At 36.0% G+C, this 24,240-nt stretch overlaps 1 protein-coding gene across 1 annotated transcript in view; it reads left to right on the forward strand.

Annotated features, from left to right (window-relative positions):
* The window catches only part of LOC123874746 (rho GTPase-activating protein conundrum), an 84,402-nt gene that overhangs the window by 17,810 nt on the left and 42,352 nt on the right, over positions 1-24,240 (forward strand). The window contains exon 2 of the mRNA XM_045920236.1: positions 3,440-3,587. Within this exon, the coding sequence (XP_045776192.1) occupies positions 3,440-3,587 (148 nt within the window). The remainder of the gene's footprint in view (positions 1-3,439; positions 3,588-24,240) is intronic.

Consider the following 24,240-nt stretch of genomic DNA (forward strand, 5'->3'; position numbering starts at 1 on the left):
TGAAAAGGCTAATCTTGGGAACGGCTGAACCGATTTTGACGGGATTTTCACAGACAAGTAGAGAATTGACCAGGAAGTAACATAGGCTACTTTTTTAACCGACTTTCAAAAAGGGAGTTGTGTTTTTCTACCTATGTACACCGAAATCTCCGAGATTTCTGAACCGATTTGCGTCATTTCTTTTTTAATCGATAGAGGAACTTTGCGACATTGTTTCATAAAAAATTTGGAGTCCAACTCCTCAATCCTGATGCTGCAGGGGATCTGACCAATCCATGCGGGCGAAGCTGCGGGCATCAGCTAGTTTTTAAATATTTTAAAATGGCGTTGACCGTGAACGTTCCATAATAGCATCACATTTATGCTCTAAATATTTAAATAAGTACGTCAACTTATTTAAATGGATTATCCAGAAGCTCGTATTAAATAAAATTACATTTAACATTTTGATGTTCGCATAAAAATATAATTTATTAACAGATTTGCAAATTTTAATGTCTCAGCCTCGCCTAAATTCATATTGAACCACACCCATTTTGAGTACAGGAATTTGTATAATATAATGTTAGATTGCGAATATAACATTGAGACTGTCGAAGTAGATTTATGTTGTTGAATGTAGACGTTACTTCATAACTATACGATGTAGGTAATTTAATGTATTACAATAGAAATACCTTATTATCAATATTAATAATCTAAACATACAAAAGCCAATGAAGTGACTAACTGAAATATCAACGTATAGCTTAAATCGCTTGGTAAAGAAACTTGAGATTTTGTGTTGGTATTTTGAAGGTTTTTATCTAAACATATCCAAGAAAGGATTTTCAAAAATTTAACTCGAGAGAAGCCGGGGTGGATCAAGCAGCAACATTAATGTTTTCAAAATTGTCTTGTCTCTGAAACAAAAACCAGGGAAGTTGAATAGATCGAAAAAAAAGAAAGAATAGAGATAAAGTTAAAATTCAAAATTCATAATTCAAAATATTTTCATTCAATTAGACTTTATTTAGTTATTGACAGAAGCTATGCGCTATGAAGTACCTACCTACATATGTATCTACCTACATATATTTATAATTCTTATTGATAACCCATATTTAGCCTAATGTTGTTAGTTTATAAGTTTAGTAGTAAGTACTAGTAGAAATTGTTATACTAGATTAAATTATTGTTACGTGCACTACACATTGTCGACGACACCTATAACAGGTGTGCGGAAAAACTGATCAAGTTTATGAATACACCTGTTTTGTAAAATTTGTAAAAATGTCGATTGAAAATATGGACACCCATGACTTTAAATACAAACTGACAGCTGATAACGCCAAAGAATAAACGAGTTTATAAGTTATTCAAAACTTACACCCAAGGCTCTGATAACAATGGATTTATTACTTGTTAAGTTCAATAATTAAGCTTCTTAATTGAGTCGCGCGGCGCCATTTTAATCGGCTAATGTAAATATGGTTTCTACGGCCTTGTCTTGGAGATATTTGCTTATGGCGCGAGTCGCATAGATAAACTTATTGAGGTGTGCGCCGGATTGTTGTCTGAGACTCTATTAGGCAAATAACAAAAGCGGAATTCTGCAAGCGGATAATTCTGTGCAGACTTTTTCTTCAACATCTTTGCAATGTAGATATATATGACGGACCCTCAAATTTTAATATAGTACCACATTGATGCGAATAGTTGTGACTTGTGAGCAAACTTACATTGCGGAATTCCACTAGATTTATTTTGTTCGTAGTCTGGTTCTAAGTTTCTTTCAGACATGCCAGATATATTGATACAAAAATTAACAGTAAGTTCTTACGAAAAAAAGCGCTTTTTGGGTTACAAAGAATTTAACTTACAACTGTAAGTAGTTACTCTTTTAATAGCTTACATAGTGGACTATAGAGTAGTTTTCGTGGCATAATATGGCTGACTTTGTTATGGTATATCAGCTTCGCTTTCTCTAGTTATGGCGGTTCTTAATTTTGCACTGGTAGCCTATATATTCTGTGTTTTAGGTATAATTCAGACTATCACTGATAATATTTTCGTTGCAGTTTCCCAATTAGTGGCATATAACCTAAATTGATAGATTGCAATTAGATAGCATGGTTCGATTTCGTAGTAATTAATTTTTATAGTCGTTACACTTTTTTGTTCTCATTAATATCTTTTGTGTTCGATGTTCGGTTAATTTAATTTAGATTTGATAAGATAACCTTATCTGTCGCTTTTAAATGCAATGGACATTATGAGATAAAGTTTTATTAACACTTAACACTGTTAGAGGTTTTAGATAACGATCGGTTACATTTAAAATTGCTTTTGCAATCGTTAAGTGGCGTCCGACTATTTCTGTGTCGATAGAGTTTGCTATCATGAAATAATAGTCTCAATCCAAAATGTTTTTAATTATCTCTTTGAAAATCTTCGTTTCAGGGAGTTATTATACGTTACTTTTCCTTAGCTGGCTTAAAAGATTAATTGCAAAATCCTTCTCTGGACACGCGTACGTGACTTGCTATTTCACTCGTATCATGATTTCTTTGTCAGTTCGCGGTAACAAGATCTTATGGGCCGCGTATTCAGCGAGAAGCTACTTTTTAGTTAAGAAATAATAGGTTATAGTAGGGTTCAAACTGAGAGGGCAGCCTCACTCACAAGGGTTGTATAGTAATGCGGTCGTGATGTATGTTTATGCACATGCAAAGCAAAGCTTCGCGAAGCTGACTTATTTAGTATAAATCCAGCTATTCATAATTTATAGGAGACTAGCCGATGCCCGCGACTTCGCCCGCTTTGGTTTAGCTTTTTCGAGATCCCGTGGGAACTCTTTGATTTTCCGGGATAAAAAGTAGCCTATGTGCTAATCCAGGATATTATCTATCTTCATTCCAAATTTCAGCCAAATCCGCCCAGTAGTTTTTGCGTGAAGGAGTAACAAACATACACACACACACACACACACACACACACAGACACACACACACACACACACACACACACACACACACACACACAGACACACACACACACAGACACACACACAGACACACACACACACACACACACACACACCCACACACACACACACACACACACACACACACACACACACACACACACACACACACACACACACACACACACACACACACACACACACACACTTTCGCCTTTATAATATTAGTGTGATGTGATAGTGTGTGATAGTGTGACTACCTACTTAGTAAAAATACCAAAATGTCTAATAAAACCTTGATTTGGTGTAGGTAGTCTCCGGAGCGATGACAAAGAGCCGGAAGTTTAGACTTTAGAGTGAAGACCGCGTGAATGTAGATATGTCAACAACATAATATGTAATTGAGAATGGATTATATCCAGACGTAGATGCTCATTAAAATGGTGATGAATGAACATAATTTGTTATTTCCAGGAGACTCCAGAAGTGCACATGTCTCTGCCAATGCCGCCGCGTGCGCCGGACCCGGCGGCCTTGGCGGCCTACTGGGCAGAGTATGAGGACCTGTGCCGACAGATCAGCACCGCGCACAGCAACGATGACGATGACAATCACTACGAAGGTATGTGGATATGACCTTAATAACTATCACACTTGATAGAATACCTCTCTGACATTACAGTCACCACTCACCACCAAATGCTCTAATTCATTTCTAATTCCTGTACATTTTGAACGACCTCTAGCCTAGCCTCTGCTTTTCATACGATTGCTGAAAAAAAAAGTGTAATCTTTTCAGGGTTTACCTAGTTACGTACCTACGTATGTACCTATGTGAGTTTCTTTATCACACCATAACTTCTAAATGCCTGAATAGATTTGCATGTATGGGGTATCGTTAGAATCCTTACGATACCCCATACCATATATTGCCGAACCCTCATAGATTCAAACTCACTCGGGAGACACTGACTAGCCACCATATCGATTTTTTTTAATTGAATCTGGTGTGTGGAGATCCGTAAGGTTCTTGGGAGAATCTGACAGATTAGCGGGTTAGGAAGCTGAAGTGCCAATGAACAGAACACATAGTTGGAAAACCGATAGGGGTCCGCACCTTTGTAAGACCCAGGCCACGGAGGGACCAGACGATACCAAACGAGTTGCAGGAAGCCGCTGCTGGATAAGGTGGCGTAAATCCCAACAAAGTAAGAAACTGATGCCATGCCTAGAAGTGGACATCTATCAGTTAATGATGACTTTTTTAAAGAATTTTAGCCAAGTTTATCATTATGACTAATATTCCCCTTTCCCCTCCAATTAAGCGTTAAGCTTGTGCTAGGAGTAGATAGAGAGGTTTTTGTCGGTAGGCCGACATAACCACTGTGCTCCCCCGTAGTCAGTGGTATCCATGATGGATTTTCCTCACAAGAACAAAAAAAAAAAAAGGAGTAGATACGGCAATAGTGCAACGGGTGAGGTTTGAAACGGCGACCTTTCGGATTTAAGTCCGTTTCTTTAATCGTTGAGCTATCGAGGCTATAAAGGCCTTGATAAAAATCAAAATATGTAACGTTGCCATTGGCTCTTTCCTCCCTGAATTTGATGTTGAATTGATTGGCTCTTGAAGTTCACCGCCATAGTCTTTTGCTATAATTGCACTTGTGATTCAACACATCACATGCATTTGATTCACTTGCCACGTCTTGGTGTTGCTACATTCCGATCTTTATCGTCAGACGGTTAATGGATCCGTCCACATATAATTTTAAATGCAATTAATTTATCACTTTTGCAATTTTCTTTTGTAACAAACTTTAACCGGGTTAACGTGAATAATTGCAAATTTTATTTAAGAATATTCGTCACACTTCGATAACCATTGGAATAATAATAATTATTTATTAGGTACCTACTTAGATAGTCTGAATTACCTTTATCTACTTACCAAAATTTGTACATGTTTTTTGTTGAAGGCTTACCTTCGATTATAATGCTACGATGGCGAACACTAGTGCATAGGTGGACGGTATCTGGATTTAGTGGACGGTAACCTCTGAAATAGGCATTTTCAGCTTTCTAAAAAGATTAGAAAAACCAGTAAACTGAGTAAAGTAAGAAATGCTAACATTTAATAAAAATAGTCTACATTTTAATAATTTATCGTTATAAATTATTACAACCACATACATTTTCGCCCTGTCCAACTTAAAACTGCGCTAAGTATAAGTGCCAAATAAAATTAAAAAAAAAAAGTGGACGGAATCTAGCTCCCCTAGGCCCTTCCTACTTAGAAGTTTAGAAAGTATAAATAAGCAAATAGGTACAGAATCGAAGATACTCTACTCATGTTGTACAAAATGTCTATTGTCACTTTGATTTACACTATGTTGAGATTTTACCAGAATTTAAAGGTTTGCCGTTGTAAATACTTCCAACTTCGTTAATTTTCCAATATGTATCCAGTTCGACCAGTTTCGCTTCACATATGAAAGTATTATTTACATAAGACTGTAGAAAATATCTTCTCTCATCAAAAAAACGAAAACCTGTCAACCTGTTTTATTTAGCTTCACTTTCATAAATCAATTGCATAAAATCTTGTGAATTTTGGAATTTATTAAGAGGAATTTATTCGTAACACGCTCCAGACCATTATTTGTTTGGCTCTAATTTGATTATTTTTAAATGAAATTTTGTAGACACGTTTTCAAAACCACCAGTGACGACGGTGGGTTGGAAGTTGAGACCACGGATCCAACTCCACATGCACACCTAATTTTGTAAATCTAAAGGTGACTAGTGACTACCCAAAATCCCGGGAATTTTCCCCGTATTCCCCCAAATATGAGGCCGAAGTCCCAACCACTAGAGCCAGACTCAAGTTTGTGGATAGTTGATCTAACACCTACCTCTAATATTCTAAAGGGTCCTTTGCATCATTTTGGATGCCTATAAGAGATCTCTAGGGAGCGATAAGGCCGCCAAATTGTACTTGCCTATATTGTTGTTTTGCTTTGTATATCTTTTCTGTATTAATTTTGTTGTGTATAGCAAAAGTATATTCATTCATTTATACATTCATTCATATTAAGGGTATAATAAAACTGGTAAAATTGAAACATTGACTTATGTTTGTTTTTGTCTGTAGTCTAGTAGTCAGCAACATATATTTTGTTTACTAGTCAGCGACATATATTTTTTGCGTATGAAATATGAATCAAATATGTTGTTTTCGACTTATAAATAAAAACATGCTTAGACAGCCAAAAAAAAAATCACATAATCGAATGAAAAATACCAATAGTATTGATTTTGAAAATGTTTATATGGAAAACGCTGATTACGAATTCAAAGAACGTAAACAATTCCAAATGCGTCTAATTTCCTGTACGACATTGGGCCGCAAACGAGCTGTTCTACTTAATAAATTATTTAATGTTACTAGATACCCGTATCGATGCTAATAATAAATACTTAATGGAAAGCAATAAAATACGTAAACAAAAACAGTTAGGTGTTGGCAGATAACTATTAAGGTTTGAAATAGGCAATGATAAAAGTGATAGCCTAAGAAGCATGGGTAAGAATCAAAGATAGCTTGTTTATCTCCACGACTTTTTTAGTTTAGTTTTTTGGTATAGGTACGTAATTAATTATCACTATTATTAATTATCTTACATATACATATACCGTACATTTTTTGTTTTTTAATAATTTATTTATTTTTATTTATATCACTTAACTTTGAAAATTTCATCATAATATGAATATGTTCATCGGTTTAGCAGTGAAAAGGTAACAGACAGACATACCTACCTTGGTATTTATAATTTCAGTAAGTATAGTGAGGAATGACCAGTTGTATGTTTGTAATAGTTAATGCAGTTTTGATGAAATGCGTTAACATATAAGAGGTACATACTCGGAGGTATAATATGAGGCTGTAACCGTACGACGGAGGTCTTTAAATTATCTTGTCATGAGACTCATGAGATAGGCATTTGCTTAGCGGCTTTTAACGATTTCTGAGAACAAGTCGTAACTGCGAATTGGAAAACAGGTAACGAAATATTGTACGCGTATAAAAGGTTCATTTTCCTTATTTAATTTGAGTTTCAGTTTAGAGATCAACGAATATTTATTTATCGAGTAAATAATGAATTAGATTAGGTCATTGTTTAGAATCATAGATATTTTCTCTTTTATAACATTTTACATATACCAAAAGTTTTTCCTTTCAAAGCGTAGAACTTTTCTCTGAAAGTTCTCCATAATGTTTTTAAAGGTGTGTAAAGTCTACCAATCCGCATTTGGCCAACGTGGTGGACCTAAACCTTTCTCATTCTCAGAGGAGACCTTTGCTATTTGGCCGGCAAGAATTACTTGATATACTTATCTATCATTAAAGCTATTGGTTTTATAATTCGAAATATTACGAGCGAAGCTACCAAATAAATCATTTTGGAAATCAAAATCGTCAGAGGGAATCGATTAATCAAATTGGTCGATGTTGGTAGTCGTTGAATCGAAATCGCACTACAGCCTTGGGCCCACATTCCTTTTCAACAAGGGCTACCACCATTGCAAAACTATTATTATTTCTTCCGGGTTCGTTGGTCATTGTTTGTTTAACTTGATTTTTTTTTCTTCTCAATCAAATCAAAGATCAAAGTAAGATTTGTTATCGATGTAAATCTATTGACATATTTTTATGTTCAGTACTTCCTGCAAAAAGGTAGGTATTAGTTATATCGAACAATGCCCGCGACGCTTGGTCCGCGTGGATTTAGGCTTAAAAATCCCATGGGAACTCTTTGGTTTTCCGGTATAAAAATAGCATACAAACAAACATACTTTATAATATAAGTTGCATAAATGTAATGATGTACAGTATAAACTCTTTTATAAACCTCTTTAAAACTTAGAAATTGCCAAGGTTTTTTGCTTTGGTACTTAGCCGTTATAATACATTATACCTAATATACCTATCATTAAACAACGAAATGGGCCTGAAATCATTAGTTTTACCTAATTCAACCGTGCGTAAAGAATTGATGTACTAATTTATTCTAGTATTTATGTGTCAAACACGGTAAGATGCATGTAAGATGGTAACCCTGGCAGCGACAGGTGGCTGAGTACCGGACATTTCGCCGAGGATTGGCATTTCCCAACGTGCTCGTAAGCCTTTCCTTTGACAGCGCTCTCTGCCTCTCCGCCCACCACTACTCTCTTTGTAATCGGTTAAATGCCACTGGGCGCTAGGACGTTGCAATATTTACCTTTTGTAATGCCTATTGTGCCATGTACGAATTGTGTTAGTGCAACTCTATTTACATTCAAATACGTATTGCTTATTCAATGCATTTATTTTATATGCATAGCTCTTTTGAATCAAGCGTATCCTACAGTCGTTGTGATTTCCTAAAAAGTTTTAAGTATAGGCTTAAGTTTTAGACTACGCAAATTTCAGACAAGATACAAGATACAAGATACAAGATTTTTATTTGCAGAAACATTTTTTGTTTACAGTTAGGTGTTATTAAATACATTGTAGAAATGTTTCACCTTACATAATCAGGCACGCAAAATTTGTACAAGGTCATTCATATTTAAGTTACAGAGTCATTCATATTAAAGATTCATTTATTTAAACTACTATTCTTTGAATGTCAAAAATTCATCTACTGTGTAGAAGCACCTTTCTATTAGCCACCGTTTAAGCCTTAATTGAAATAAGTTTAATGGAAGTTCTCTAAACGCCTTTGGTATTTTATTGTAAACTATGATTGATTTTACTGCGCAGTTTTTTAATAGAATGGCACTTTTACAGCCTGGCATTCTTTTTTTTGTGGGATCCCTAAGTAGAACTTTACTTTTATCTCCTAAATTTTCAAAAAAATCCCCCCTAATCCCCCTAATCTACTGTTGAATTCTCAAAAATCCTACGCCATAATAGCCTATCTGCACGACTTTCAGCCCGATCGGTACAGCGGTTTGAGCTGTACGTTGATAGAACAGTCAATCAGCTTTTCTTTTTAACCCCCGACCCAAAAAGAGGGGAGTTATAAGTTTGACGTGTGTATCTGTGTATCTGTGTGTCTGTGTATCTGTGTATCTGTGTGTCTGTGTATCTGTGTATCTGGTATCTGTGTATCTGTCTGTGGTATCGTAGCGCCTGAACGAATGAACCGATTTTAATTAACTTTTTTTTGTTTGAAAGGTGGCTTGATCGAGAGTGTTCTTAGCTATAATCCAAAAAAATTAGTTTAGCCGTTTAAAAGTTACCAGCTCTTTTCTAGGTTCTTGTAACCTTCACTTGTCGGGGGTGTTATAAATTTTTAATTTACACTTGTTATTTATTTAGATTAAGAGAGCTAATAACCATTTTACATTTTTATATTCCTGCAAACAAGCTTTTCGGGTGCCTAATAACGAGACAATCGGTGTAAAATGTTTAATGTTGGCGTATCAAGCGCACACGGTAGACAAATATCTACTCGACCGTGGCGATCGTCCAGTCGGCCGCGCCGTTACATCGACTAACGGGACCCGCGGTCGTGAGCTCAGCTCATCTCCACTGACGGGCCTTGGGACTCAAGGTTAGGGGACTAGAAAAAGCGAGTCTATTTAGGTCAAGGGCAGTGAATCGTTTCGCACTCCGTTTGAAGAATCGTAATGTAAATTGAGGAGCTGGCGAACAAAACAGCACGGCGGCGGTGTAACGAAATCAAATTTCGTAGAGAGAGCAAAATACCATCGAAATCACGAATTTAGGACTCAGTTTTAAATTTTAGCACAGTTTTAAGCTTTAATTTTGCTTGGAAATGATTTCAAGTTAGTATTTAGTGATTGAAATCACGAACTTTTGCCTCAGTTTTAGCACAGTTCTGCTTGAAAATGTGTTCAGTTTTTTACTCAGTTGGCCAAAAACGTCCGGATTAAAGAAAAAAGTATTTTGATCAGAAGTGTAATTACCTACACTATTTTGTTTGCCAGCTCCTCAATCAAATTTGAAGGTGGTTAATCTACCCCTTCATCACGGGCAATTTTTTGACGCTATGATCCCTATGTTTGTCTCCGATTGATCTCCGTCTAATTGAATAAAAATATTTTGAATTTGATTCTATCGTATCGTATCGAAAAAGTAAATGCAGATGAGATATTATATTATTCGTAGGATAAGAGAGAGACATATTATAATGTAGCTTTATTATATTAGGTACTAAATTACTGCGAGAAGCTTATTCCACTAGATTTTGGAAGTTATTTTTTTTCCTGTATTGTCTGTAGGTTGCTTCAGGGTATTATGTAGTAGGCCTAGTAGTCGCCCATGACTACTGCAACCGTGGCAAACATAAGCTATATTCTAAATTGCGGCTTCTTTACGACCTTAGTTTAAGGACTACCTAGATATAACACGTATTTACAACTAATCAGTAAGGTAATCTGTTAGTCAGAAAGCTATTCAATTCATTATATCTTCGCTGATCTTCGTATATTCTCAGGGACATAAAAATGAAAGCGAATGTAACAAGACCAACCTTCTGGATTACATGTTCTTCTATTTAGTTTCATAATACTAGTACCAGACGATAAGACTCCGCTCAATCTATCTTATTCCATAGCGTTTGTCCTGTCACATTCAGCAATTTCCGATCCGCTGCTAAGTGCAGGCACGCTAATTTACACCGACAATTTACACCGACAATTTATACCGACAATATCGCCGGTGTCGGCGTAATAATTCCTATCTATTCATCGGTCAGTCGATAATGGCCGATCTTACGCAACGCGTGAGGCAATAAGTGAATTTGACGGTCATTCGACAGGTCTGCAGCACCGCACGCTAGCGAGAGGAAATATCGTGTCGTGATTGCGATTGCTAACTTGTAACTTGAGTATTGAATGAATGGTTTATTGAATGAACTTTGTTTTGCAATCAAGAACATGATAACATTGTACATTTGCAATAAATGCATTTTTTGTGGAGTGCACGAAGCCTTTTCGTCGGAAGTCCTCAGAAAATTAAAAAAAAAAACATTAAAATCGGAGCTTCTGCTACTTACTTCGTAATTAAGTAGGTAGGACAAAAGTGAATAGGTGCATTCTATGCAAGCGAGCTTTAATCTAGACCTCGTCATCATTGAGACATGAGTAGATTCATTGCTTTGTAGTACGCATTAGGGCCTGCGCAGACGAAGGACTATAATTGTCCGCGGAGGACAAAAGTCTGTCACCTTTTACGACGAGGACAGTGTGCGTTATGCGAAGCAGTTCTTAGATTATCTTAGATTTTATTTGTCCTCCGTGTTCTTATCTGTGCAGGCTTATTGTCGTCAAGAGCAAGCCTATCTTGTAGTTACTATAAGTACTTAAATTAATTTTAAATCTCCTCTTTCTTAAAACCATTTTGAAAAACGTTAAATTAAAAAAAGTAAATATTTAAGCTCAAATACACATTTCTTTAGAGATCTAAAAAAACAGGAGATGTCTTCAAAATCGTTGAAAGAATGATTAAGTATGTAACATTCGGATGCGTGGGTGGACTTGATTTAGGATGATTTAGTTACTTTCTCTATATTATTCTGATACAAAAAACATATTGACGTATAATATTGCTCAAGAATATATTTTCTTATCTAAAGAAAGTTGGATTTAATCTGCATTTTACAAAAATGTCACATAATATTAGTTATTATTAATAGTATATCTAATTTTTTGCTAATGTAAATTTAGATCAAATTAGAAAAAATCCAAAATTAGTACTAAAGATTTGCTATTAATTTTAATTAGGTTAATTGACTTAAAAATCGTTAGAATTAAGTCTGCATTAAATCGATTCCAAACTCGAAAATCGAATTTATAACTTTGCAATGTGAAATGTGTTAACTTTACAGTTTCGTTTGACAAAAAAAGTACCAAAAATATTACATAACATTTGCCCCGTTAACTTTATTATATAACGAATGAGACTCTAATGATAATGTGTTAGTACGAAACGGAAATGGAATCGAAGAATAATTACAATTAGCCTTTTTTGCCTTTTGTAATAATGTCAGCTGATTACTATCGACACACGTAATAGAGTCATCACGTAGAGTATTAAATAGAAAGTCCAATAAAAATAGTAGAATCATACCGGTTGAAAGAGAAATTATATGTTCGTTCTAAAGCTGATCGCCTATTACCTCAGATTAGTGGCACGCTCAGTGTTCAAAGCCAGGGTAGGCATAGCTGCCAGGTAAGTGATGTAAGTTTTGTGATTTTTTACCCGACTGCGGCAAAGCCAAAAGGAAGGGTTATGATTATAGCAGTCTATGTATGTATTTATTAAAAAGATATATTTAAATTAGAGCTACTCGTAGTTCTGATTTATTTTAAATTAACAATAATATCCTCCCGAATTTCGGGCATGGCGGCCATTCTCCATAGAGATTAGTTATTATGTGCACAAGTAAACATAGGCACAATCTCTATTCCTTCACTCTCATAACCCTATAAGAGAGAGATCAGGCTCAGGCTTCACGTGTTCTCAGAGGCATGGAGTGAAACACCGCCAACTTCCTATTTGGGGCTAGTAAGTAGTGAGAATTTCTGAACAGAAAAATCCAATACTTATTTTTTGACTAGATCCGGGTGTCAAACCCAGGACCTCGTCATTTGCAGTCGAACATGATAAACACTAGCTGACACATTTACGTTGTGTGCGGCTCTTACGCCTTATTACGTCTAAATAGCGAGTATTGCGGCAATCTGCGATCAACTTAAGACTAATAGTTTTAATAGATACACTTGTATTATCTCGCTGTAATGGCGGCGATAATCACGACATTATTACAGAGTAGGCTTTGATGGCTTTGACAATCGATAGATAGGTATAACTTTAAAGAGAAGTTATCTAATAGGCACCTGCATGGTTTTCTTATTTTGATTATTATGATGAAATCATACGATAATTGCATGAAAATCAATGATAGACTATGGAATGATGAATGACGGAAGAGATCGCTAGGTGGGAGATCTAGGATAAGGTCGCCAAATTGTACCTAGGTTACCTGCCTATATTTTGTTTTGCTTTGTACCTATGTGTTTTTTCTGTATTCATTTTGTGGTGCACAATAAAAGTATATTCATACATTCATTCATTCATTCATTCTAGATCTAGACGATAAGTGAAGACGACGGTCTCCTAGTCGGCGGTCCGGGGTTGGCTCACCAGCACACATCTGTAACTTTTAGGAGTTATGTGCGTTTTAAGGGGCGTAGAAAGCTAGCAAACAGACAGTCATTCTTTCGCATTTATATAATACTGGATATAGATTTGTCAAAAATCCCGTGCGAACTCATTAATTTTCCGGGATAAAAAGTAGCCCGTGTGTTAATCCAGGGTATAGTCTATCTCCATTCCACAGCTAAATCCATCCAGTAATTTTTACGTGAAAGAGTAACAAACATCCATACATACATACAAACTTTCGCGTTTATAATATTAAAGTGTGACTATAGCTTATGCCCGCGACTTCATCCATGTGGACCGATGTATTCTGGCTATCACGACTGTCAAAGAGGCATGCACTAAAACAAACCAGTTGATATCAAGGTCACCAAGGTCTCGACTGCAAGGGCCCGCACTCCGCTACACGCGGCGCCCGGCCCACAAATTAAGCAGCCACCGTTACATTCCACGTCGCAAAAACCTCTAACTAACCTCCCATCAGGTCCCGTTGCTAAGTTATGGGGCTATACAGATTATCTAACAGAAAAAACAAGGGCCTTCCTCATCAGGCCCGATGGCATCTTAATTAGATCAGTTGTGTAGAAGCAGGCGTTACTTTGCGGAAGTTCTTCATACACAAAGAAACATATAAGCTTAATCCATACTTCTATATATGCTATTCATACTAATCTAAAGCTATAAAAGGAAAAGGTGACTGATTGATAAATCTAGCAACGCACAGCTCAAACTACTGGCCGAATAGAGGCAGAATAAATTGAGCATGCAGATAACTATTATGACGTAGACATCTAAGAAATGAATTTTGAAAATTCAACCCCTAATGCGGTAAAATAGGGGTTTGAAAATGTAGTCCAAACAGACGAAATGGGTATAAGCTAGTGAATGGCTCGTAGGTACGGTCTTCAGCCGTACAAAATTAAATTAACTTTAGTGAGAATTCGAGGGCATTCTGTGTATCCGGATTGCCCAACTTACTGCACAAAACAAGTTTGGCAAACTTCCGAAAACGTTTAACTTGGATGATTAAATTATCCAGGACGTCTAAGCAAGCTATAAAAAGAGCATTTTCCTGCAAAGAACTGTTTGAGATAACGAATGTTGTTGACCTCCGGTGTTGGAGCTACAGCACAATTAATTTTGTGGCTACGGTGACATCGTGGAAGATAAAACGCAGAAACTACTTGAAGGCCGAATTGAACCGCTGACAATGCTGACATTGGTACTCATAAGTATAGGGACGATAGGTAAATCCAAACTTGTCTGTCTGACTGTTACTTTTCCACGGCCCATCCGTTTAACTGATTTGAACAAAAGGACAAACTAGGGCTAATTTTGATTGCAGAAAATTAAAGATCACGGGATTTTTAAAAACCTAAATCCACGCGGACGAAGTTGTGGGCATCGTGTAATACCCACGTACAGAATGAGAACTCGCTAGCCATTTTAACTTTATGTGTCAAGTGTTATGTCAAAAGTACGATTTTCATCCTTATTTTAACAGGGCTCTCTCCGTCACTTACTCCATACAATCGTAGTTCCAATTTCATTTGAATATTAAGCAACCAAAGTCCATGGAATTTTGCGGTGTTTTAGATTTTTCTAAAAATATGTAGTTTTAAAATTATAGGGGCTCAAAGATTTGTATATGAATTTTTAAGACCGCGTAACTTTGAAACCGAATATTTTAGCAGAAATCTGGAAAACCACAGGCATATATATTAGTTTCTAGAATTTTGGTTGCTTAATATTCAAATGAAATTGAAACTATGTTTGTATGGAGCGAGTGACGGAGAGACCCCTCTTAAAGGTGAAACGTACTTTTGACATGATAGTTGACCCATAGAGTTAAAATGGCGCGTGAGAAGTCATTTTGTACGGCCTATATGGATATGGATATCTGTCTACATGAGTAACATTACGATTAAAATCTCATTCCATTATATTATAGAGTCCATGTAATTACTTGTAATAACAGCCATAGTCATTATCAGCCTACGCACAAAGCATCAAGCAAGTAATACCTATCTCTGATCTCAATGTCCAGCTTTTGACTTCGCCTGTCACGTCCTGGGAGCCGGCCTACTTACTAAATTATTATAATTTGTTATTGTGTACATCAGGGCTCAGGGCTGTCCCAATTCCCAACACTCATATTTCCATTGATCGCTAGGTAACGCATAATACACCTGGGGCATTGGTAACAAAGTAGAAAAATGTTGCAGGGGCAGTGATTCGGGGGCTAGGGGATATTTAATCAATGAGGGACCATTTTCATTGATACAGAAGAGAAGTTTGTGTTATCTGGTAAATTCTCTTTGATCGTGGTTGTTACACCACCTGCTGAGTGTCCCTGCGTGCCGTATATCAAGTGGGTTTTAATTTGTTTGTTTTTACTTTATTTAATTTGTTGATACTACCAGATTTCTTCAATACATTGTATATTATTAATTTTAGACACAGTTTAATATGCTAGATTTCTGTAATAAAGTTGAGTTTTAAAATTAGTTTAAAATATGGCCAACCACAAATTCAAATTCAAATTATTTTTATTCAATTAAACTTTTACAAGTGCTTTTGAATCGTCAAAATAATCTACCACAGACACAGATATTTGTTTCTAGAACGTGTTTATAAAGTGTCATTGAGTTTGATTAGTTAATATTTAAACGAGAATCAATTTTTATAAGGAAAGTGATATGTGTTTTATTTACGCAGAATTTTACAAAGGCATTCACGATTAAAGTGCCCCCAAAATTTTGCGACAACCCTTAGCGAAACGTTCACATATTAAACGCCTCTGCTCTTATGATATGTAGGCCGTTTTAATGGACACTAATGTCTAATGGTACCTAAATAAGGTATCTAATTCAAGGTAATAAAGTTCAATATAGCAACATTTACACTTTATTACAACGCAAAGGCCTTGTTTGGGAAATGATTTTAATTAGTTCAATTCTAGTTTAAATTGAGTCATGGTCTAATTCGATAGTTAACTGTTTTTGTCAGGTAAGAATATCATTTTATTCCAAGGTTTGCCTGTGTTACCTTTTTCTATTTTAATCTATTGTACCTACCTACCTTATTTTGTATATTATTTTGATTTTAATTTATCGGTAAAATAACTTTACTTTCAAAAGCTAAGTCAAAAATTAATCCTTACTTGGTATTTCTTTATACTTATTTTAAATTATATTGAATGGCATAGGTGATGCCCGCTACTTTGTCTGCGTAGATTTATTTTATTATTCCATAAATAGGCACATACTCCGATTTTCCGGGACAAAAAGTTCACAGTAATCTACAGAATTCTAAATAATAAGATAATAGAAATGCTGTTCTTTGAATCGGGACAGCATCGCCTTTTTCTCACCATTTAAATAGAAATATAAATAAAAACAAATTTTTATTTAAATAACTTTACAAGTGCTTTTCTATTCAATAAATCTTCTATTGGTTCGGAATGACCTTCCTATCGAGAGGAACCAACAAAATTTACAGAAACTCACGAGCCCTTGCCTGCATTTCTATCCGTATTCAGGAATCTTTGTTTATACCTACTTATCACGGATTATAAAGATGCACAGATAAAGCAAGTCGCATGCAAATACAATGATCTATTGTGGACTAAATAACAACACAACCAACAATCGATTAGGTACTCTCACCACTGCGCCGTGGCTTGTTCACCGTAAGCCGTCTCCGCAATATAAGGCCACGCGATTAACGGTCACAATATTTGCTATCGGACGTGCATGTGATTTGTGAACGGTTACTTCCTATTATTATCTATATTTGTATTTATATACTACGCACTGGATTTCCCAGTCCAAACAAGAATGTCAAGATGTGGTCTTTGCTTATACAACTTGATGGCCCATCGTGTTTGTTTGGACAGTTTTGTAGAACGGATTTTTAGTGGAGTAGCCGTTCTATACTTTTAATTCAGTGGTTTAGAACTAAGCAAGCCCAAAGAGTAAGCATCAAGTAGCTCGAATTTCCATCCGAGCGTGTCAGCTAGTTTCCAATAAAAAGAAATAAGTATATGTGTCAATAATAACCATTTACCGACGGAAACGACACAAATAAACCTTGAATTTGCCGTTAAGTGTTAACAAGAACCGATGGTAGGTAATTACCAACAGTGGTAAATGTCGTGGCAACCGGCCTTGGCAGTAATCGCTTGTGCCATTACTAGAGGGTAATGGAGGAGGGAGGGTTTTGACGGAGGATGGAGGATTTCGAAATGTTTTAGCGACGATTGTCGGTTGTTGATAATGAGTTGCAACATTTTTTACACGACTGTCCAAAAACCGGTCAAGTTTGAGATGGACTCACACGCGAAGGGTTCAGTACCATCGTACAAAAGTACATGATCATGTACTTTTTTTTTAATTTACATGGTAGCCATTTAGATTTTTTTATTATTTTTTGTAATAGTGGCAATTTCTGAGCAGTTTTTGACCGTTTCGCTTGAAAATGAGTTCAGATTTGTATTGATTGTGCTAAAACCATCCAGAGAAAGAAAAAGTACTTTGATCAGGGGCCTTACTACCACCGTTTAAAGCGTTTAAAGTAGTAATGTTTTAATATTGTATTGACATTTTCATATAAAACTTGAATGAAATTGTCAAAACAATATTGAAACATTATTAGGTACTTTAAGCGATGGTAGTAGGGCCCCTGAAGTGTAATCATACCGTTTTGCTAACCCGCTCTTGAAGTTATTGTTTGCATTTATTGTGATATTGTCACGCTTGTTTTCATGGCTCATGGCTTACATTAGTCTCATCGGAACAATGAGTGGCGCTCTCACGCGAAAGTCCCCCTTTGTTGCCGAGACACTCATGAGAGCAAGTCGACTGAGACACTGCTGGGTATAAAAATATTGTTGCTTCTTGGTTTCTAATTGATATTCGATTGCGTTCATTGAATCGAAAGTATATGACCTACATTGGAATTGATAACATTCGAATCAAAGCGTTCGATTTGTTCGATAGTTCGATTTCTTAGCAAATCGTCTAATTAGCAGCTCTTGCAATTTGCAACTCGTCCCGTTCGAATTATTGATTTTTTTAAATTTTTCATTCTCTATTTCAAAGGAAACCTTTTTGTTTTTTTTTTGGGGAAAAATCATAAATGTTAATCCAGATTATTATTAGTATAAACATAGCAAGATGCAATCAAATCCATTTTTTTAGTTTCAGCGTGATACACGAACGAATAGGAAGACAGACAAACAAAAAAAAAATATACTGTTTTGGCTCTAGATGTTTATTTAAAGCTTCCTTCATTAAATTTTTTAAAAATAAATTAAACAATCTAATTCAAATTATAATTCGTCTAGTAGCCATAACAGGTTGTATAGTGATGCGGTTAGACTCTACCTTTATCCTAAGAAATATAATATGAGACGAGTTTTCAAGGTTTGCTTATTGTCCGTGACTTTACTCGGGGTCCGAGGACATCGAGTTTAGCTTACTTGAACTTAATGGGTAGAATATGCTTACCTATAATGTATAGTAGGTGTATTTCTTTCGTGGCAAAAACTTCACAACGCATAGAACGCTAAGCTACAGTCCGAGCACAATCAGTGTGAGACATCTTTCTCGCGGCTTTTGCAACGCTTTGTCGACAAATAAGTTAAAACTTGAAAGTAAAAAAGCTTTTCTAAAGAAAACTCTTATTTTATGTACAAACAGCAACATTATTAGTTTTGCAAACGTATCTCTGCTGCTGCTTGTACTAAAAAGATTGAACCGTGGTATTACTGCCCGTAGGTATTATAACTCGAAAGTGTATTTGTTTGATGATTTAGTGGTATTTGGTTTATTAGGTTGTCCTCCAAACACGACTATCCTGTCATGTCATTAGAGTTTCAGTGCTGACCTTTTATCTCTATTATCAGACTCCTGTCATTTTTTTTAATACTGTGGAGGGGAAAACTGATGCCGGACGGGTGTTCCATATCCTAGACATTGTACTTGGGCTGCAGGTGTTAATTCATTAGACAGTTAATCACGGCATACAATAATTATTGACTTGCTTAAACGCTTGTGTTAATTACAGCGTATGCTCTATTTGTTTTATCAGATAATTAGTATTGCTAACATGTTATAATTGCATCGATTATGTTCCACTGCTTTGTTGGTTAGTAGCCGGCTATGCATCATGAGGAGTTGTGTTTCAGTCTCTAGTTGAGCCCAAAAAGTGTGCTGGGTTTTTCTGTCAAGACATTCTCAATAGCAGCTCGAAGTTGAGAATATTGCATAGAAGCAGGCGTTACTTTGCGGAAGTCCATGATATTATACAAGGAACCAAAAATTTAGTTCGCTATAATCTACCGAAAACCCGAAACAAACCAAACTGCATGGTACCATGTTAACTACAACGAGCAGCAAGCGATATGTACCGCCCGTCCACCGACTACTAAAGAAGCAGGAAAAGCAATACACACCACCAACACACAATACAACACAATATATCGTCTAGAACACACCTAACGTAAGCCGTTTACATTGAGTCTACATCTCCTGAGAATGATCCGGGATCGGAGCGAAACGTACCTAAGTACTGAAGGAAGCAAGTTTTCTTCCATCCTGTAAAGTTGAGGAAATTGAGATTGAAGCAAGCCACTGATATTGAATGCGTTCAAAGGACATTATAATTCCATCAGCTTCATTATAAGTCAATAAAAAGTCATTTAACAGTGGGTTTTTACCATTAACATATTACATGGAATTATGTCGACGTTTATTTAGTTGTGGTATTTCCTTTAACTTGGAAAATATTTGTTTTATATGTTATCTTTGTTTGCTATTCCATTTCCTATTTGTTTACATAGTCTTGAAGTAGTTTTTTTATAGACCATGATGTGCTTAAGATTAACATTCTTGCTTAACATAAATAATTATTCTGCTACATGATCTACATCTAACATTTAAATTGAGTTTTATCTTCTTATTATGCATAAAAATTAAAATATTATGTAGATCTGTATTGTATTGTTTTTATAGTGTTATACAATTATCATTCATTTTTAGCAATTCATGAATTCATAGTTTTCATTTTGTGAAGATAACTACTGAATTGTTTAATCTTTCAAACTACTTATTGATGACCTTGATGGCAAGGATCAACTAAAAATACTTCTTTTATAGAATACATAATACGGGAACTACATAATCGTATCACGGCCTACATTGCTTTGACGTTCACCTAATACCTGAGGTAGTACTTGTTCAAATATCTAAACAGTACCTGGCAGGAAATATTGAGCTTTAGAAAGAGATAACGGTTTCGTAGAGCGTTGTCTCTGTTGCAGAGACCGACGAAACGTCATATACTCGTAGGTATGAGTGACAGAGACGACACTCTACGAAGCTCTACAAAAAAATGTGCAACATTAATTACTGCAGGTATCTATACCTACTTTACTATGTTACTAGTTCATAAAGTTTCATTTACTCCAAAGTAATATGATGCGACATTACGGCATATCACAGGGCAGCATGGTAGGTACCTACGACAATCACACTAATATAATAAAGGTGAAAGTTTGTGTGTATGTTTGTTACGCCTTCACGCAAAAACCTACAAGACGGATTTGGCTGAAAGGAATGGAGATAGATAATATCTTGGATTAACACATAGGCTACTTTTTATCCCGGAAAATCAAAGAGTGCCAACGGATTTCGAAAACCTAAATCCACGTAGACGAAGTCACGGGCATCAGCTTGTTTAAAATAATAACAAGAATCGGCGGTAAATGATTATCGTACCTATCGTAATGTTCTAATTCTACAGGACGATATTTCAGCAACAAGATAAGTTGAAAACCAAAAACCGACTGCGATCGTCTTAATAAACGCTGAAATATGATGGTAAAATTGTTTTTCTGTCGCTTGGTATATTTTAATGTAGTATGTACCTTGTACATTTATGGACTCAGAATTTTTTCCTCTTTCATTTGACATCCCACTCGATACAATAGCAAAAAAAATTTTTTGAAGACCCCCAATTTTTTTCATGTAACATCCGTTAGGTCAAGTATTTCGTATAAAGTGTAGGTTATGTCACCCGGACTTTTACGACGAATCGATTGACACCTCATTCATCAAAATCAGCCCAGTAGTTTAGGCGCTACAGTGGAACACACAGAATCTGGATACAAACATACATACATACATAGACTGCTAAAATCATAACCTTTCCTTTTGGCTTTGCCGTAGTCGGGTAGAAAGACTGCAGCGCAAAAGTAAAATTAATGTTTCCATATAAAGCTTGTCGATCCGGCGTAAACCAGCCTTAAGCGTAAAGAAGTTCGTTATTGCTCGTTGAGTGCTGGCGCCATCCATGAACAGAGACCTACTGTTAGATGTGTTACCGAACGAATGGCCACAAGAACCCCCGCAGGCGGCAGGTTGTTACCCGTCACGGTCACACGCCTACCGCTTTTCCCATGGACTTGCTATAGAATTCCTATTATCATGTGTTACTATCATATTGCATTTGTTGATCCAAGTCATTATTAAATCGTGTAACAATTTGAGGGAATCACTAAAAAAGTACTGTTTCATTGCCGAAGGTCTCATAGCTGAAAATGAAGTTGAAAAAAAATATTCCGACGACTTGAGAACCTCCTTTTTGGAAGTCGGTTAAAAATAACAACATGCATAAAAAGTTCACATAATATATTATGTATTACTGTGATGGAACCGGTAATGGACAAGACACCAGTGATGGCTACTTTTACCTTTTACCTTTTGCTTTTCCTTGTGTTTTTTTTTTTCAAATTGTGATTGCAAACAGGTTTGGCTTCATTTCTATGCACACCGACGTTACTAACCTATTCTAGACTACCGCTTAGGACTGAGGTAACATATAATATTATGCACATATAAATTAAATATATAACATAATACTTACACGTATTCCATAATATATTTCACACCATGCGCCGCCTGCTATCTAGCGTCAATAACTTCAAGGTATGCATCGGTGTGTGAGGAGAATTATGTTTTTATAACAATGCCGGGAGCGCACTGTACGTGCGGGGCATCCGATACGCAGACAGGTAGGTATGTCAGAAATGTAAATTGTACTCGGGAAGTAACTGCGTATAGACAGCCTCTTGTGTGCCGCTATCCATCCATACTCCATGATAGTAACAAGTGTAAATTAAACACCCCCGACAAGTGAAGGTTACAGTAACTAGACAAGTGTAAATTAAAAATTTATAACACCCCCGACAAGTGAAGGTTACAGTAACTAGACAAGTGTAAATTAAAAATTTATAACACCCCCGACAAGTGAAGGTTACAGTAACTAGACAAGTGTAAATTAAAAATTTATAACACCCCCGACAAGTGAAGGTTACAGTAACTAGACAAGTGTAAATTAAAAATTTATAACACCCCCGACAAGTGAAGGTTACAGTAACTAGAAAAGAGCTGATCACTTTCAAACGGCTGAACCGATTTTCTTGGATTACAGCTAAGAACACTCTCGATCAAGCCACCTTTCAAACAAAAAACACTAAATTAAAATCGGTTCATTAGTTTAGGCGCTACGGTGCCACAGACAGATACACAGACACACAGATACACAGATACACACGTCAAACTTATAACACCCCTCTTTTTGGGTCGGGGGTTAAAAAGAGCTGATAACTTTCAAACGGCTGAACCGATTCTTGGATTATAGCTAAGAACACTCTCGACCAAGCCAAGCCACCTTTCAAACAAAAAAAAAACTAAATTAAAATCGGTTCATTAGTTTAGGAGCTACGATGCCACAGATAGATACACAGATACACACGTCAAACTTATAACACCCCTCTTTTTAGGTCGGGGGTTAAAAAAAGAATAATAATAATAAAGCTTTGTTTAATTCCATACAAAAATTAATACAAGATATAGATAACATATTTAGAGAACTTAAGAATAGCTATGAAATACCTAATTTCACCATACTCCGTTTGTCAATTTAACATTCTTAGCATTACAAATTAAATTATGGTTAATTTGTTAGTACAAATTATTAACATATAGGTGGTGTGTGTCTATAGTGTCAGTTCTTATTTTGTATGGACCCCCTTTGGGTAAAAGCCGCCTCCAAGGAATTCCACTTTGCTCTGCTTGTAGCTGAGGCTAGCCATCTTCGACCCGCTATCGCCATTATTTCGTCTATCCATCTTGCATATGGCCTGCCTCTCGCTCTAGTATCTCTTGGTCCCGATCATCTAACCGACCTTGTGGTCCATCTATCGTCGGCGTATCTAGCCACGTGACCTGCCCATACTCTACTCCATACCATACTCCATACTATAGTATTATAAATGCAAAAGGGTGTCTACGGAACCCTAAAAACGATTAACGAACAACAAAAATGCTCATGTTTAAACAAATCTTACGAACTTCCTGCTTGTCAGTAAAAATTTCGTGACATACATTTTTAATGTTCAGTTTATAATAAACAAAGCCTTTGTTATAAGAGGATATCTTTGTATGTATTTATAAATACTCCCCATTATAACAGCAAAGTTGTCAAAAATAGATGTATTATCAAGGACAACAACAATTCTTTCTTCTATAAATCCAACTAGACTGTAGATTTTCTTTAATGTTTTAAAAAGTTGAGTTTTGTAAAGCTCTATTATTGTAAAGGAAAAAGAACCTAGCAGTATCAGCAAAAAGAGGGGTGTTATAAGTTTGACGTGTGTATCTGTGTGTCTATAATATCTGTGGCATTGTAGCTCCTAAACTAATGAACCGATTGTAATATAGTTTTGTTTGTTCGAAAGGTGGTTTGGTCAAGAGTGTTAACCTTAGCTATAATCCAAGAAAATCGGTTCAGCCGTTTGAAAGTTATCAGCTCTTTTCTAGTCACTGTAACCTTACTTGTCGGGGGTGTTATAAATTTTTAATTTACACTTGTTATGACCCTGTTCTGTTGACTCACTACAGACATCACATTTTAATCTTAACAATTTATCTTCTCCGGATGTGATTAGCTTATTCGTAACACAAAAAAC

The sequence above is a fragment of the Maniola jurtina genome, chromosome 2, assembly GCF_905333055.1.
Source record: "Maniola jurtina chromosome 2, ilManJurt1.1, whole genome shotgun sequence".
Lineage (NCBI taxonomy): Eukaryota > Metazoa > Arthropoda > Insecta > Lepidoptera > Nymphalidae > Maniola > Maniola jurtina.